The 17,816-nt window shown below is 39.6% G+C and overlaps 1 protein-coding gene across 1 annotated transcript; it reads right to left on the bottom strand.

The window, feature by feature from the left end:
- Positions 1-8: 8 nt before the first annotated feature.
- DIS3L (DIS3 like exosome 3'-5' exoribonuclease) lies at positions 9-17,328 on the bottom strand. The gene is made up of 17 exons (XM_050902993.1): positions 17,278-17,328; positions 14,501-14,654; positions 13,581-13,709; positions 12,808-12,943; positions 11,598-11,774; positions 10,603-10,681; positions 9,447-9,626; positions 8,268-8,437; positions 7,304-7,465; positions 6,346-6,593; positions 5,342-5,434; positions 4,082-4,615; positions 3,086-3,240; positions 2,796-2,974; positions 2,302-2,447; positions 591-765; positions 9-515 (listed from the first exon to the last, which is right to left on the bottom strand). The coding sequence occupies exons 2-17, from the start codon at positions 14,542-14,544 to the stop codon at positions 210-212; spliced, it is 2,913 nt and encodes a 970-aa protein (XP_050758950.1). The 5' UTR covers positions 14,545-14,654; positions 17,278-17,328; the 3' UTR covers positions 9-209.
- Positions 17,329-17,816: the final 488 nt, after the last annotated feature.

Genomic DNA, 17,816 nt, shown 5'->3' with positions numbered 1-17,816 from the left:
ACACCGTCTTTAGTCTGGAAGATGAGATTTATCACGTATAAAATCTTTTAAAAACTGATACATATTCATAATCAGATAAAAATAATTCTTATTTAAAATAGACATTTAGTTTCTTATTAAAAGGACTCCTGAATATTTAAATAGACTGCTTTTTAAAAAAAAAAAAAATCATACAAAGCAACAACAAGCAGATGTTGCTGGGTTATAGTTCAAGTTCTGATGTCAGCTGAAACATCTAACAGTGCCAGATCCCTGATCTCCTCCAGCAGCTGGTACAGGCTCGCTCCCTTGGTCTGGCAGTACTCCTGAGAGTCTTCATCCGTTACTTCCACTCCCGCTTTTTCTTGGGCATGCTGGGCTGCTGCTGCAGACTGACTGACTGCTAGGGCAGGCTGCACCCCAGGAAAATTCTTCTGGGAAACCTCTGTGTCCGAAGTCTGGTACGGCGCGTTCCTGATTATTTCAAGCTTGATCGTGTCGGCATGGCAGCGGGAAGTCTGCACAAGTATTGTCACCTTAAAAGCAATATAAAAATTATTTCATTTCTGATGCTGCTATTTCCTTTGACTTCCTTCAGACTAAATACTCACTGTAATATGATCAAAAAGGCTTAATGTAACTGACTCTCCAGCAGCTGTAGTGGAAGTAATTTTATTCTGAAAGCGATGAAGTGATCCAGGCTTCCACTCACAGCTCTTGTCACCTTGACAAGAGATGACTAAGCCTTCCTTGTTTTTCATATATGCAGCACCTTTGATTCCGTATCTACAAAAAAAGCAGATGAGCAGACAGAAGCTGTTTTAACAATTGTCACCCTTATCAGTTCTCTTAATTTTGAAACCAACAGAAGGCTAGCTAGGATTATATGAAAGCAACATAAAGGAGTAAACACCGTAGCCTGGGAATCCTGCTTCAGGGACACGGATGTGTGTTGTCAATAGAAGCCCCTAGAGTATACGCAAACAGCACGAAGACAGCAACTGAAGTGTTTTGAAAGCAGCGAAGCAAAAGTAAAATACAGTCAGTGATGCGTTATCGTGCGTGTTGGGTGGAGCCTGGAACGGCCAGATGATGGAAGAAGAGCTGCATCCCAGGTTATGCCGGACAGCACCGTGAGGAAACGGTTCTCCGTTAAAAAAAAAAAGCTAAAGACCAGCAGCGTACTTGCAGTGGGTTTGCTGGAAGGAAGCCTTTTGTGGTTGGGGAGGTGCTGGCTCTTCAGCCACGCACCCACGCCAAGCCATCTGGAACGCTGGAGACGACAGGCCTACATCGAGCTGGTTTATATCCAAGCTCAGCCTGTGGCCAGGATCAAGCAGCCCCTGGCTGTATTCATGGAAGTCCAGGGTATTCATGTAATGGTTTGCTTTACCTAACATCCCTGTAGAATGTTTTTTGGGTTTTGTTTCTTTCTTTTTTTTAAGGAGAGTTCTTACTTCTCGTACCTGTTTGTTAGCTAGCCGGGGAGACAGTGTTGCTACCAGTAATGCCCAAACACGAAGATCATTAACTAATCCAAGATGTCCAGAGCCAGTAAGGGAAAGGAAAGGAGTTCTCTTCCCCCCAGCCTGAAGAGCTGGCCAAGCCTTAGGAAAGGCAGTGTTCTCCAGTTCTACGGTGACTAGTCCCTTCTTATATTATTCACTAGTCAATTTATAAAATAAGCAGAACACATTTAATATACTTTAAAATACAGATTTAAAGGCTCAGAAATTAAAATGTAATGTTAGCTTCATGCAAAGAGTTGCTTTCTAGTAGCATAAATCAGAGGCTGAGCTGAGATACAGGCACTTATAAGAGCCTAACTGCCATGCACAGCACCATGTGAACATTTGTCTGCACTTCCCTGCTGCGTATGAGGAGTAGCTGTCCAAAAGGTGCTCCTAGCCTGCATAAACTGCAGTCTGTAGTGAAGGAAAAGAGCGCTGAGGAATGCATGGCTTTGTGATTTGGAAAATCACTTTGTATTGTTTAAAAAAAAAAGGGGGGGGGGGGCAGGAATAGTCCAGTCATTGTTCTGCCCTGGCAGCTGCTTCGGCAAAAAATGTCCTTTTAATGTTTTGCAATAAATCCATACTGTGCAGCATGGTCTTCCCATTTCCTCACCGGAACTCCTTTTCAGAGTGAATCCACAGAAAAGCACTTCTTATGATTTACAACAAAAATCTAAAACGCAGTCATCGGTCAACACCAGGCCACACTGTGAACACTTCTGTTCTCAAGGCCCAGAGCTGTCCTCACAGCATTCTAGCAATGCTTATGTCTTATTTTTAAGCTCAGTCCAAGCTCTAATCAACTCACCTTGGTACAAAAACAAGCACACCATTTGTTCGAATTGAGTAAATAACACCGTCTGCTATGCAGCGCTCGTCTGTTTCTGGGGTTTTGTCTTTGAAGTACATGCACTGGAAGAGTTCAGTAGACTGTTTCTGAGCACGCTGGGCTGCCTGCAAGCACCCCCCCCCAAAAAGAGAAGATAAAACCACCTAAATAAATACTTCAATGAGCTTGTTTGGCTTTGATTTCCATAGTTTCTTTTTCCCATTACTTACTCCCTTACCTGTCCCCTAGAAAAATTACATCTAAAAGGAAATCCTACATGTTGTACAGGTGAAGTATGAAGTCACTTTTACTACCACTCTCAGAAGAAAGCTGATATTTAAGTAAAAAAAAACCCAAAGCATTATAAATAAAAATGAGTGATACTATGTCGTCATAGTACCCAGTCAGGACTGGTATCCCATTCCGTTGGGCGGCACCCAAACATACGGAGACGTGCACAATGACCATCTTACCCGGTTTCTGTTATTAATATGTCTGCACAATTCCTGAAGATCTTTATTACTGAATACATAATCCTTAACATCTCCTTTAGTTTCATTCAGAGTTGCTGCCGTCAAGAGTCTGTGGACAACAATATCAGCGTATCTTCTGATTGGAGAAGTGAAATGAGTGTACTTCTCTAAGGCGAGTCCTACAAATAAAAAAGGAAGCGGTGTTAAGCAACCAAAGCACTCAACTGCCTCCCGCCCAACAGTTCAGAAATAGTAACAGGAATAGCATAAAAAATCAAGTGACAAGATACCATAGTGATGAAACTCTTCCTCAGGACAAGAGCCAGTTGAGAAGTACAACGCGTTAGACATTGCGTGAGTGGCCATAGATCGCAACAGTTTATTTACAATTGGATCCAATGGGTCATTTGCTTTATCCAGAGACTCGGCCAATGCTTTGTTAGACCTGTCAAAAAAGTGTTAATTCTGAAGAAAATTATGCTATCCCTGGTCATAATAGCTTATAGTTACAAATAGCATACAAAAGCACATTAAAATTGCTTAATAATTATTAATATAAAAATATGAACGACAAGCAGAATGATATTAAAACTTTAAACACAGTTTAATAACAGCTCTGCTCTAGAAAAACGTTTAGGAAAAAAACCAGTTTTCACCAACAGCCTGGAGAACCAAGAAGGACTGGAGCAAAACCCCATTCTGGGCTGTGCGAAACAGACAGTGAGCTGCTCCAAAACCTGTGCTGTACAGGAGAGCACAAACGGGACAAGGTGACATCCAAGTAAAAGGAGGCACTACTGATGCCCTTCACACTCTGTGAGGTCCAGAAATGATGCCTCCCTATATGATGAAGCTCACAGTCTTCTCGTAGTATCTTGACAAAGTAATTCTGAATTATTTTGAGTCATTTAAAATGACTATATTGCACAGAATTAACTTGATTTGAACAAGTACTCTCTTACGCTACTATTGCAGGAACTATGGTGCAAAGAAGGCTGTTACAGAGCTTAACCACTACACAGTGACTGAACAAATTCTTTTTGGGTATGTCTAAAATTATTCAGATACTGCCACTTTCAGTACAGCCAGCAGAACGCAGGCAGCCTCTCTTGTTTAGAACATCATCTCCCGCTCACAGAAAGGTTATGGAAAAGTTTTTTTTTTTAAGAATTGCTATGCAGTGTCTATTAACATTGATACTGAGAACTGTAATGCTTTGTGACGATAACATAGCCAAATAGTTAATTGCTTAACTTTAATTAAAGTGCTTAAGTAACAAAAGATACCGTGTGTCTATTGAGAAACCTTTGGCACTGGCGCATTCTCGAAGTTCAGTAAAAAACTCCTGTCGTGGTGGAGGGTGTTGACGCAACAAAGCCTGATGAGGAAAATGTTCTGAAATCTTTTTTGCCACCCAGTGGTTGGCAAGAATCATACATTCCGCCACCGTCTCATGCACCTCCAGCGGCTGCTTGGGGATGAGATCATGGATACTATGTTTATCATCCAGCTGCACTTGGATTTCTACCCCTTCTAGTTCCAGAGCACCACAGCTGTCCCGCTTAGCTCTAACGTGTCGTGCTATATCGGCGAGTTTTGATATCGCCCAGCTCAGTTCTGCCAACTTCTTCTGTCTAGTTCTTTCATCCAAGTTTTTCAGTTCCAGGATATCACCAACAACACTTGTGTCTCCATCTAATAATCCCTGTGCTGCTTCGTAAACCAGCTTGTATGCAGATCGAATGATGGTTTTGTTGTAGCAGACTCTCAGCATTTCGTACGATTCTTTTTCTAGTTCCCACAAGATGCTCACAGCATACCTTAAAGATAAGATCACAATTCTATAAATAGTTCTGGTTGACTTAAACTATCGTTTCAAGCACATCCAACTGTTACAAGTTTACGAGTTTCATTCTGTTTTTTTTACAGGAAACATCTTTTTCTTCATGAAACAAACGAGTGCTCAGCAATGCCACTAATTAATGCACTGGCCTTTCAGTTTTGTGTATCACAACTTAATAAATGAGGACCAACTATGTCAGCAGTATTTTCAATCCACCTGTTGAGGCAGAGCACCCCTAAGACATAACGGCATATCTATTTTAAAGCACAGCTACACTGCAACAGTTATTTTTATTCATTTTTATTTTATTAGTCAGATGCATCCACAATGAACATATCTGCACCTTGCATATCCTCATGCCACCAGCCCTACAACTAACCCTGTAAATTGTAATAAAATGGGGTAACGGCATGTTTGAGGAATAGGACAATAGTAAAAAACATGACCATTCACATGGGCGCATGCACTCCAGAGTGAAACCCATGTGAAAAAACAAGCGAAGAACAAAGATGCCTTCACCTTAAGGTTGCCATTTAAGTACAAACCAAATTGCTAAGGCTATGGGTAAACATTATTGGAGGACGAGATAGTCATTGTATAATACTGTATTTTGGCTTTTTGTGACTCCCTACTACTCCGCTTACAAATAATAGCAAATCATTCAACGAGCAAGTGCGTAAGCAGTTACTACACAAAATCTTACCTATCAACTCCACTAAGAAGAGAGCATATGTCAGCACTCAAGACGGAAGGCAGCATGTCATAGCGACGATCCGCTAAATAATAAGTTGTTGCCCTGAGGAATAAAATACACTTACTATTCTTCTCACAAGGACTCATTGGTGCGTATCTATGTCCCAAGCAGTTTGCAGTATAAGCGTAACTTCAGCAAAACAAGACACACAGCATGATTTTAAAAGGTTATTCTTACAGAACCCACACATGTGCAATACTGAAGTCAAATTATTTAAATAACTATTTGTATAGTACAAGCCTAATTTTGCCTTCCTCGGTATCTTGAACTGCCATTAAAGCCAGAACTAGGGCTGTACAAAATACGTTCAACTAAGAAGAGGCCATTTAACGGCTATACCAAGCATCTCTGCTGGCTATACAGTTTACATTTCTTTGCATCTACAAAGAACGCATTTTGTAAAGTGATTCAGCAGTTTAAGTTCAAAACAGTGGAAATAATAGAAAAAAAAGAACGGAAAATTTGGCATATTAGAACACAAGATTGAATATTAAAACATAAGCCTGCCAAATACCGCTGGAATTAAATTCATGTAAGACTTAATTCCATTTTGTGGGTGTTCTATGTTCTGTGTGAAGATTCACCTCCCTTGGAATGCAAACAAGTGGTTTGTAAATACTTCAAATCACAAATGTTAAAGTAGACTATAAAGCAAACAGTGATTAGGGAAAGATAAACTTAAATCATAACTTTGTGGAAAAGAGCAATTTCATAGTAAAAGGGCGAGGCAGTAGGTCAGAAAGCAGTTTCCTCCCCAGCAGGCCTATTTTATCGAAATAAAAGCAGAATACCATTAGTTATATATTAGTTTTAATAAGCTGTTTCCATGACACAAAAGAAGAAAGAAGAAGAAAGAATGTTTCCTTCCTTCCAGTGTTTCTCAATGTTTCCTTAGGGTAGCATCACAAACTTCAAAGCTCCATAAATTTTCTAATTTTTAGAAAATAATTTACCTTGCTCTGGCCTCAACATCGGTGTAAGAATTTGCTGCCACAAAATGGGTTACATCTGCAATGTGGACACCTAACTCTAGATTCCCATTAGGCAGAGTTCTAACGGAAAGTGCGTCATCCACATCCTCGCAGCCTTGTGGGTCAATGCTGAATACCAAATGTGTATCTCTCAAGTCGAGACGTTTTTTTTCCTCCTCTGGATTCACTTTCCATGGAGTCTTTGAAGAACTCACTGGCATTTCACTCATCTGTACAAAAACATTATTGATGAACATACATTTGTATCTTTTCTACAAAAAGCAGCCAACAAATTAGATTTAATTAGCTTTTCCTTTTCTACACCGTTAATTGTTTTGTGTACTTTTTCATCCTAGACAAATTCTTCTTTCCTTGCATTTTCCAAGTCAGTCTATTACATTTACTTTACAGAAAGTATGAAACAGAATGGAAAAGAATGCTACGCATATTATTAACAACTGATATTATTGTGGTGTTATTGCAGCTCTGGCAAACATAACCACTGCATATTGGTTTTTTACATTCTTTTTCTTTCAATTAATTGTAGCTATAATCAAAATATTTATCTATGAGAGCTGGTTCCTCTCCTGGTTGAAGACAAAAGAATTTAAGACGATGATTTCAGTAGGACCAGGCCTTTAGGATCAGTACCATAAACACATATTAAAGACAGTAATATCTTAAAAGTCTACCTCAAATTAGAATTAAGAGTTTGTAATCTTCTCCTCATAATGAACAAAATCACTCTTGACTTGAAAATTCATAGTATCTATAGAACCACTAAGTCAAAAGTAATTCCAGAAAAAAAATCTATAAATAGTTTTCAGCTTTCAAAAACCTGTTGGCAACTAAGACATTCAGCTGTAAGAGGGTCCCCCTCTTTGAGAAACAAGACCCTCGAAATCAACAGAAAAGAATGCCCCTAATCACAAAGACTAACCTGGATTTCTGAGAAAGGGGCAACACAAATGCTGTTCTCCACCAGAATAGCTGCAATTTCCCCCTCAAGATCTCCAATTCTTCCTAGAACTCTCACGAAGTGTCCATTTGGATACACAGAAGTTGACTCCCAAGAATCAATACGCACGACAACTCTATAATCCTGCAGCAAGACAATTCTGTTAGAACAGCAATCTGCTCCTGACAAGCAATCAATATAAATACTCCTTCAGGGGCAAACAATGCTATCCAAAGAGACTGGCAACTCTAAAAACTTTATAGAAAGGAAAAAGAAAGCCACAATGAGAAGCATACAAACAAATACTGAGAATTACATTTCTTTCCTGATCAAAGACCCACTTGGGGTCGTTATATGGAGAATCTCTACCTTAAAGTATAAAAAATAAAAGCAAACCCAAGATGTACATAAATATTCTTATACCAGAAAAGACACAACTGGAATTTACTTCTTGGCTGTGAAGAAGTACTTAACATTACAAGATAAAAGCAGCTAGGAATGAACAAAACCATGTTTCTTCCTTTTACAGCAATGGCAGGCTAATCATCATAATTCATTATCAATTTGTTGAAAAGCTCTCCTTACTACTTTCATCAAAGTTATATATAGTCACAGATCCAATAAGGCCACAAGGGCTATTACAATTTATACCCATAATATGCCCTTTAGTTTATCAGAAAAAAACAAAGCAAGTAGTATATAAATGCTCAGGGTACCTGGACTGTGGCCCAAATTCAGAACTCAAATAAGCTTTATTATCTAGAGCTGACACGGTTTTGACAGCAATTGAACACGTTCCTTCAAGGCAGAAATTGAACTGCTCTCACAGACTTAACTTTATTAATAGTTTTACCCATGTTTTTGCCAAGGAAAACATTGTTAGAGCATATAACACCTCCACAATTTTGTAGGAACACAGAACAGAGAAACACTTCTGTCAAATTACCTGTAATGCTTCAGCTTGCTGGGTACTGATCCGGATTTTAGGAATTCGGTAGTCCCAAGGTGTAACAAGGATTTTCTGAGCATTTCTGCCCTGGGACTGGCTCTCTTCTTTCAAGGGGAAAGTGACCACATAATCCCTCCAGTTCTTTTGAATGATTCCAACAACTTTACCTTTTAATAAGGAACATTGTTGGCTGTACATTAAAGAGTTAAACAGGAACATGAAAGCAAGTATGTGGGAGATACAGAAGATTCATTGCTTTGTAATATGAACTAATGTGTCCACAAATCTATATTACAATTGCTAACAACATATGGTATCCAGACAACAATACAAGTTTGTCATAAATTATCGTTGGCACAGTCATATTTTAATGAGCTTTTATTTATGTGGAGACTAACTCATTGTATAGATTTCAATTGATACAGTACATAAATTATTCAGAGATTCCCACTACTACTGAAATGTGGCCAATTCTAGTAAAAAATACAGAAAATTTTTAATAGCAAAGATCAAAATCAAACAGCATTTTCTTGCAGGAAGAGAATTAACCTCCTAAAACTTTTAACTCTGACCTCAGCAAACTTTTACAATGTAGCTATACCTGCAGAGTAATACTTTCAAATAAGACTCTAAGTTCCCATGGTACACAGGCATGTCACTTTGTAATGGGAGCTGGATACTTCTTCATCTAACAAAAAATCTTTTCATCTTGAACATTACTTGTCATCAAGGAATTAAAAGGATGCTGTTATCTTTCTGTATAATCAACAGTGGTAGTGGAGGACTCGAGTGCACACTCTGGTAAATTGGTCTGTATCAGAATGGCAGTTCGTCTCTTGTAGAGCTGTGAAGAGTGACAGCGTGCATTTGGGTAGCAAAGTATTCCAAATACAATATTTTAGGAAGATAACTACAATAATTCAGCTATTTCTGAGAATGATATTAAAGAAAAAAAAAAGGGGGAGTTTCGCATCTAGAAAGAATGTAGTGGCCTTCTTGTTGGAATATGTTAGAATGCTTTAAATTGGGATAATCACTTTAAATTTACTATGGTGCAAAAAATGTGACAGTCACAGAAATCGAGGGAAGCGACTATATAATGAAGAGTACAACACAGCTTGGACCAAGGGAGTGAGGTAATCTTAACAAAACATTGTATCACGCTATCTACTTTACCTGTGGGCATAGGGTCACCGGTGGTGTCTGCAGGTGCTTTATCGTCAGTCTCATTTTCACAAAGGGCAACAGTCCTTCCTTTCCATTCATGCAAAGGCAGTAACTCAACAGCTACCACATCACCATGGATTGCACGATTTCGAGCTCTGGCCCCATAAATAAGGATGTCACTTTGAAGTTCTAAATTTAAAATAAAAAGAAACAGCACTACAAACTGCTAAAAAAATTCAAATCCCTCCACTCTTGGCAGCATTCTGCTGAAATAAGAGAAAATGACATTTGCAATATGATTTCTTCCAAAAAGGACTACTGGCAAGTAATTAATATTGCAAGAAAATTAAAACCTTTTCCTCTTTTTTTTTTTTTTTTTTTTGAAAGGAGATATTAAGCAATTCTGTAAGTGAACTCTTGGATAAAAAGCAGCATAAGCTAGGATGAGTTCATTGTTCTTAGGCAGCAGCTTTAAAAACACACAACACAGTTAAGTTGTGGAAACCACTGCTACAGCGTTCTGAGCAGGGTCCAGAATAAAACAAGTTTTTAAAAAATGATTAGTATATTGAACACTGGTTTGACTACAGGGTCTGTCACAAGAACATTTGAAAGTACTTATTAGTGAAAGCTGGGACAATATATCTTCGCAAGGATAATGGGCTGTTCCTTCAAAGGTATTTATTACTAACTAACTCATACCAGAAAGACAATACTGGTGTTCCAATCTGATCCAAAAGGCATTTTTCCTATTATGTTCACAATAACCTGCTTCCTAATCCTGCCAACATCTATGCAAACACTTATTTCAGTCAAATGAGTGGTTATCTGAAGTTAGAGCAAAGCACAGAGATAACAATCGGTATTCAACTTCAGAAAAGGTCTAGGGAAACCTGTTAGTAGGACAAGAGTCCAAAACACGGCCAAAGGTACTAAGAAAGAGGAAGGAGGACATAAAGGGTATTGCTTTCTCATGAGGGCCACCCTCTGGGTTAATCTTCAGCCTCCTTTCTGCCCCATGAAAATAACCCAAGCATCGGGAGTATCTCAGCTTTCATCTTGTTCAATAACTGAACAGCTACATACATATGGCTACGTGGCTTCATGTAAAAAGCGCAGACAGTGTCAAAAAGGCATTGAGTAAATCCTCTCATTGTCTTTTCACCTGTTTCTTTGCTGCCAAATCCCTGAAGTCGAACAAAAGCTTCCAGTTGTGCTCTATGCTTATTGACATTCAGTGTCCCCTAAAAGAAAATAACAAACCGATAAACAGAATGAAACAGTCACACCTCTAAATAGCCAACTTTAAAGTATAAAATTTTTGGTTTTACAATTATTTTTACATAAATTAGTAGTTTTTATTGATATGTAGGTTATTTTGAACACAACTGTTCTCTCTATAGGGGGAGAACGTACGATGCAGAACTTTAAGTACTCACTTCTGGAAAAGAATGGGAAGTTCTTTTAAATGCTCAATTTAATCTTAAGATGGTAAAGGTCCTTTTATTCAAAGCACAGGCAGTGTAAGATTACTTTTGCTGCCTGCCTTAATATGGAATCTGGAGTTATTCCTACAAGAAAGAAGAACCTCAGTCTTTCTGTTCATATTCTATTCCTGCCTCGCTGTTGAAATTGTCAAGAAAGGAACAAACTACTACCTCTAATTCTTTAAATTACTTTTAAGAGAAGGACACTTGTCCACCAACAATCCATATTAAGGCCCTGAACACCCATCAAACTGTAAATTAATTTCACTGACAGAGATCTCTGTGCAAATGAAGTAAGAAATGCTGCCCTTGTGCAGCATTATTTATATTTAAGAATGAGATCTAGCTGCTTCATATCACACCTAGTTTCTCAGCTTACAGATATATCACATATCAACCTGAAGAAAAATCCACAGCAAATTTAAGATCCTCAATAACAAATTCTCATTTTAACTTCTCCAAGAGAAAAAAACCCCACGTGTTCACAAGATGAAGCAGGGGAAATATTTTGGGAATCCTAATCCCTTCCATCCTCTTACTCTTGTTTTTTTGTTTTCTTTCCCTCTTCCCACTACAGCAATATTTCTTTATCTAATCAGTCTAAGTCAGGCAACTAAAGGGACCAAGCACAAGACTGCATTGTTCTGTGTACACTCTCTACGTAGCAAATTACCTGTACATATCTTCCAGATTTGATCCCAGCCTCCAGTATTTCCACAGGTAAGTGCTCAGGATATTCTTTTCCATTGTTTTCTTGGCTTTCACTCTCCCGTTCACGCCGAGCTTGAAGTATAGAGTCAAAGAGTTCATGGGCAGCCTTTAAGTCAGGCCAAAAGTTATCCAAGTAATTCTGTATGCACATATATAAACAAACATGAAAATATTTAGAGGTTTCTGTTCTTTTAATAATGCATTTGGAAAGCCCATAATGGACAAGAGCTGTCTAATACGCTATACTCAAATAGCACTTCCAAGTGGTAATGATGCGTCTGCTCCAAACACCGTAGATTTGTTCCCGATTCAATGTAACTCATTTGCTAAATACAACAGAGACGGCATGACTGTTAAGATAGCATCCTAGACTAGAGATTCACAAGCTTTTACTACCAATATACCCCATCCAGGCTACGTACTTCTTGTAAAGTGCCATAGCAGAAAAATCAAACTGGCAACCCACTATTATTTTTACACTTTTTATATGATTTTGTACGCTACATTTGGGCCACTTTCCATTGCCTCATAGCAATTAAAAAAAACAAGCGTCATCATTTTTATATAGCTTTAAGGCAAATCTGTTTGGTCCTGTTTTTACTCAACATCCTTTCACGTCTTTACTCAACATCCTTTCACAGCTAAACATAAACATCCCATCCACATATCCTGCTGCATACAAGCGGTATCAGAGATCAACAACTAAATGAAGAATGAATTATCTTCTCATGCATCACTGTATCCTAAGTAATCAAGGCTAAAGTAAACTGGCAGAATAATGCTGATGGATATTTAGGCTACAGCTGCTTATGGACTTCTTGCACTACAGATTTAGACAGCTGGCTGAGGTAACTGATGATTGTTCATCAATGCCAAATTCTTTAAAAACAAGGAAAACAATGAAAAGGGCTTGTAAGAAAGATGACCTCTATCTTCAGAGCTGCTGTTTTTCTTTTCAGTTCTCTGGTTTGCTCACTGCCATCATTTTTTATGACATTCCCATGACTGACATCTTTGCTTTCTTTGATAAATGAAGACATGAGTTAGCATCATAGTTTTCTTAAACGTAAACTCTGAAATGATTTGCACTGTACATTGAGCTTTAATGTACTTGCTTCATCATTTTGATGCAGCATAAAGGAAACCTTCTTCTATTTTTCTGGCATTGTTACCTTGAAGGAAATCACAAACACTCCTTCTGTTTCATTTCCGTACTGCCTGATAGCATCTTCATCTTCTGTTACCATAACAACTGGCATCTGACCCAAGCAGTGATTATAATACCAGACTGCTGCATTGTAAATACTCCTAGAAAAGCAAAGTTTGAAATAAGATTTCTAGCATATCTCATTTACTACTCACAAGACATTTGCAGGCTTTGTATAAGAGAGATTTTGGTTTAACACGCATACTTTTGAGATATATACACCAAGCTACATAAATTTTTATGTGCCATACATAAGCACCAGGAGAACAGAGGAAAAGAAAATGTCTTCTCCCCAATACATCCGCTTGTGCCCTAGCTGCAACATAACATATTGTTCCTCTGAGTGAAAGTTTGTAAAAAGCAAGTTGGAACTGCCAGGACTCCAATGCTATGGTGTCTGCAGGCTATCAAACACTACATCTAACAGTCCAATAAGGTGTGCTTGATCTATTTATAATGCCAAAGCATTCTTTAAAATGGCTGTGTAACTTTAAAATGATCCAGCTTTTTTTTAGCATTATTGCATTTAATTAAGTACATTTTTGTCTATTTTCCTGAGAAAACAATGTTGACATTTTCTTAATCACAAAAGGACAATCTAGACTTTCAGTTATTGTGAACTGTTCCAGAGCTAAGCAGAGCAAGATTATGAACTCTTACGTATCCAATGCATGCTAATATTCCTAAATACAATGTCAGGATGTTGTCCAGTGTAGTACTACATAAGTTGAAACAAACCTGGTCTGCCATTTCTCCATGGATTCTCCCTTCTCTCTTGGCAAATAAGAATGCTGGTGGAATTCATTAGCAAACACAGTACAGTCATGACGGGCATCCTTTACTAGATTTCGTAACTTGTTGTACTGTCTGGAATACAAAAAAGACAAATAGTCTTGTGCTTTCTTTTAGTAATGCTATTTTAACTCCAGATGAAAATACAGCTGAAAAACTCAAGGAAAAGTACTGTCATGCACGAAGAAATGCATTCATTAAATTACACCATTGATGATAAAACTTAAAACATCATCTGTAAGCAAACTTTTCTAATCTCCATTATGAATGCTTCTGATTTTTAAGCATATTTGTTTTCCAACGAGCCCCACAAAACATCATAAGTGTTCAGGAACTTATTTTGTCACTTCTGGGACAAGAGCTATTTCTTCAAAGGCATTTGTGCTTTAGAAATATAGGAAGATCTTGATAGCAAATTGCACTCTTATACGCTATGGCAATACATAGGTTAATGTCTGGTAAGGTAAGTACCATATAATTGTATTAATTGCTCCCCAAAGACAAGTGCTCAGTCTTTAATACAGCAAACCAAAAACATGTCAATAATCCAGTTGTGGCACATGATATATCATTACTACAAAGTCTCCTTAATTCCTGTCACAAGCCATCTGATTAGTTAATAATGCTACAGGTTTAATATCGCTCCTATCAAGTGAAAACTATGACAGGCATTGATGTCCATGGATCACAAAGGATCACAGGTCTTTCCCTTCTGTAAAATTACATTAAGACACTTGAAAGACCTAAAAACAAATTAAGCACAGTATTTTTGCTGACTTTGGGTTACTGTGCTTAAATATACATTTTACAAAGTTAGTATCTTTACTTCAATCTAAATTAAAAATAAGTTATTATAGGATAAGTACCTGCGTCCTTTTTGATGTTGCACAGCTTGACATGCTGTTTGCATGAAAATAATACCTTTCAGCTCTGGAAGCTCGAGAATCTCAAGGTAATCTTGAACAACCTTGCAGTCAGGGACAATATAATGTGTCACATCATCTGATAACAATTTGCCATCTAAAATATAATTCAGAGTTTAAAGGTTTAAACTTTCAGTTGCAATACTGGTTTCTTAAAAATACTTTCAGATGTCAGGAAATTAGAGTTGTGTATCCTCAAAGGTATACATATCTCTTTTTCTGATGAACAAAATTATGACTACTATGGTACAATTCTGTGGTACAATCTCTAAAATTTGTGACAGAACCCTTTTGCATCCACTGATGCCAAAATTTAGTGCAAAGTCTATCCAAATGAGTGAAAAATATCCACTGTCATTATGAAAAGGAAGTAACTTAAAGAGTGCAGGTAACAGCCCTTTTTTCTCGACTTCCATATGAAAAAAGACACTATACATCTGCCACAAAAAATCTTTTCATGGAATTTTCAAAGGGTGTAGAATTACAGGTACTTCTGTTACACTGCTTCCACAGATCTCTCTCTTCAATACTATCCATTTACAGCAGGCTCTTTTTCTATATCTCTACATAAAAGAAAACAGATAAGGGTACGCATGGAGAAAAGCAATGCTACTGCAAAGAGATGTTCTGGAATCTAAACTATTAACCATCATTGCTTATTTTCTCTAAAGTGACTCCATCCCTTAGGAATACGCCATCACAATACCACAACCAACCCATCACAGATGACATCTTAAAATGTACCTCAAAATTAATGAGTTTAATTGCTTTAGATATTTCACAGATTACCCAATAAACTTTCAGGCAGGAGGGATTTCCACTGTATTTTCTCTCAATGCCTATTTATCCTTATGATATTATAAACACTGAACTGCTGAACTTACAATAGTGCAGGCAAATTATATATAATAAAAGTATATAGATCTTGACAAGTCAGGTTATTTTCATGTATTTCTTAGAAGCTGACACCAGACAATCTGCCTATTAACTGTGATCACTAGAAGTGTGAATCCAGTAGGCACAATTCTGCATACAGTAACACGGCTACATCTCACACTGAAGGCATATAATGGATGATGGCAGAATGCATACAAGAAAGCTAATATTTATTAATAATTCAGAAGAGCATTAAAAGTGAAATGTCACTTGAAGATTTATGTAATCTGCCCACATTAAGTTATCCTTGCCTAACCTATACATCTAGATCAGAATAACTTCTGAGTAGGCACAGCACACCATTACAAGTATCTGTAGATGTGATTTATGGAGGCAGTCTCTCACAGTGCATGAAATAAGTTTGCTCAGCACACTGTGTAGAGTCAGGAATGAAAACAAATGTTCACCTCACCTCTGAGTTACCTAGAATAATTACAAAGGGACATTTTCTGACACTCATCTACAGCACAATTTACATTTAAGTCCAGAAGAGGAGAAGTTAGGCATGGCAAGAGAGGTAAGACTTTTTTTTCTGGTATGTGCCTGTAACTTATCCTTAAGGAATTCATAACCAAATGCAATACATTAGGGAGCAGTAACTATCACTAGTCCTGACATCCTAGATAGCAGTAATATACTACACTAGCTTCTGCCCCCAATTGCAACAGGGACCTAAACCAAAAGTGACAACACCTATGTCAATAACAGCTCAGAAGAAGAAGGGAAAAAAAAAAAAAAAAAAGAGTTAAAATTCTCAACCTTTTCTTTTAGGTAAGCAAATAATTTGGTCGATTTAAATACGCTGGATATTATGTTAGTTATTTGCCAGTAAGTTTCCTGCACCAAATAAATTGTGCTATTTAACAACAACAAAAAACCCCTGAAATACCAACCAAAGGTCACATGATGATCTATGATGCACATAATAGCACCACAGTATGTAAAAACAACAACAATCTTCCCATGTCTGAAATGGCCAGATATAACACAGGCAATTACATTTAATTACTTTACAGAAATAACTGCTGATGCAGAATTACAATCGCTTCAAGATAATGGCTTGGCCCCACTGTAATACTTAACAGGTACATACAGAATTTAATTCATGCTATAAACCACCACCCTGCATGCATTTTAAAAGATCTTTTAAAAAAGTATGAAACTTGCATAATCCTTTAGCCTTTTATCACTGTCTGCAAACTGTTCACAGTTAAATCCTCTAACAATAAACTTCTCAATTCCTTTTTCTCTTTTCTTAACACGTCGTTTATTTCCGAAAGACTTTGCTTTGAAGGAGTACTTTCACCATACCCTTGATTTGGTACCGTTTGATTCTTCCACGACTTTATACGCTGCTGTTCAGCACCGTCCATACCCGGCTCCGGACGGCGGAGGTCTGGGACGAGGCTCCAGCGGGCCCACACGGCTCCGGCGCCCGCACACCACACCGGCCCCCACCTCCTCCCCAGCTCTCTCCCGTCCTTATTTCTCTTTTATTCACCGCTTGTCCCGCTCGCTGCCCCCCCCCCCGCGCTGCTCCTCGCACCCGCACCCGGTCCCGCCGGTTCCTGTCAGGCCTCCCCGCCCCGGCACCCCCGCCTGTCAAGGCCGTATGGATCACCTCTGCACCCGGCTGCGTGAGCTGAGGCACAACGGCCCCCGAGGGCAAGCTGCCCACCGCTCCAGCTCGGGCCCCGGGCGCTCCCCGGTCTGGCAGTTCGGATCCCCCTGCCTCTTCTCCCAAGGAGCCCCGACCCCCAGCCTCCCGCCGGCAGCCCCCTCACCGCGAGGACAGGCGGCCCGGCACAGGGCGCTGCGGCACGGCACGTCGGGGCGGAGGTAGTGCTCCCGCACGACGCGCACCGAGCGGCCCTGCTGGCCCCGCAGCTGCAGCACCTTCTCCGTGCGGAGCATTGGGATGGCGGGAAGCCGCGGCCCCGCGGCCAGGCCCGCTCCTCCCAGTGCGCTTGCGCATGGCGCGGGGAGCGGTGCAAGCGTAGGAGGCAGGGCCTCAGTGGAGGGGCGGGAAAAGAGCGGGCTGGTGGTGGCGGGGTTAGTGAGGGTGCTGCTGAGGCGAGGCGAGGGAAGCCGGGTGGCACCTGAGAGGCGGCTCTGAGGAACAGGCGGGAGCGAGCTGAGGGGACCGGGGCCGGAGTTGAGGGGCAGGCGGGAGCGAGCTGAGGGGACCGGGGCGGGGGGGGGGGGGAGCGAGGGGGGGGGGGCCGGAGTGAGGGGCAGGCGGGAGCGAGCTGAGGGGACCGGGGCCGGAGTTGAGGGGCAGGCGGGAGCGAGCTGAGGGGGCAGGGGCCGGAGTTGAGGGGCA

The sequence above is a fragment of the Gymnogyps californianus genome, chromosome 11 (genome assembly GCF_018139145.2).
Source record: "Gymnogyps californianus isolate 813 chromosome 11, ASM1813914v2, whole genome shotgun sequence".
In the NCBI taxonomy this organism is placed as follows: domain Eukaryota; kingdom Metazoa; phylum Chordata; class Aves; order Accipitriformes; family Cathartidae; genus Gymnogyps; species Gymnogyps californianus.
Note: the sequence above shows the minus strand (reverse complement) of the source record. Positions and strands in the feature narration are given on the sequence as shown.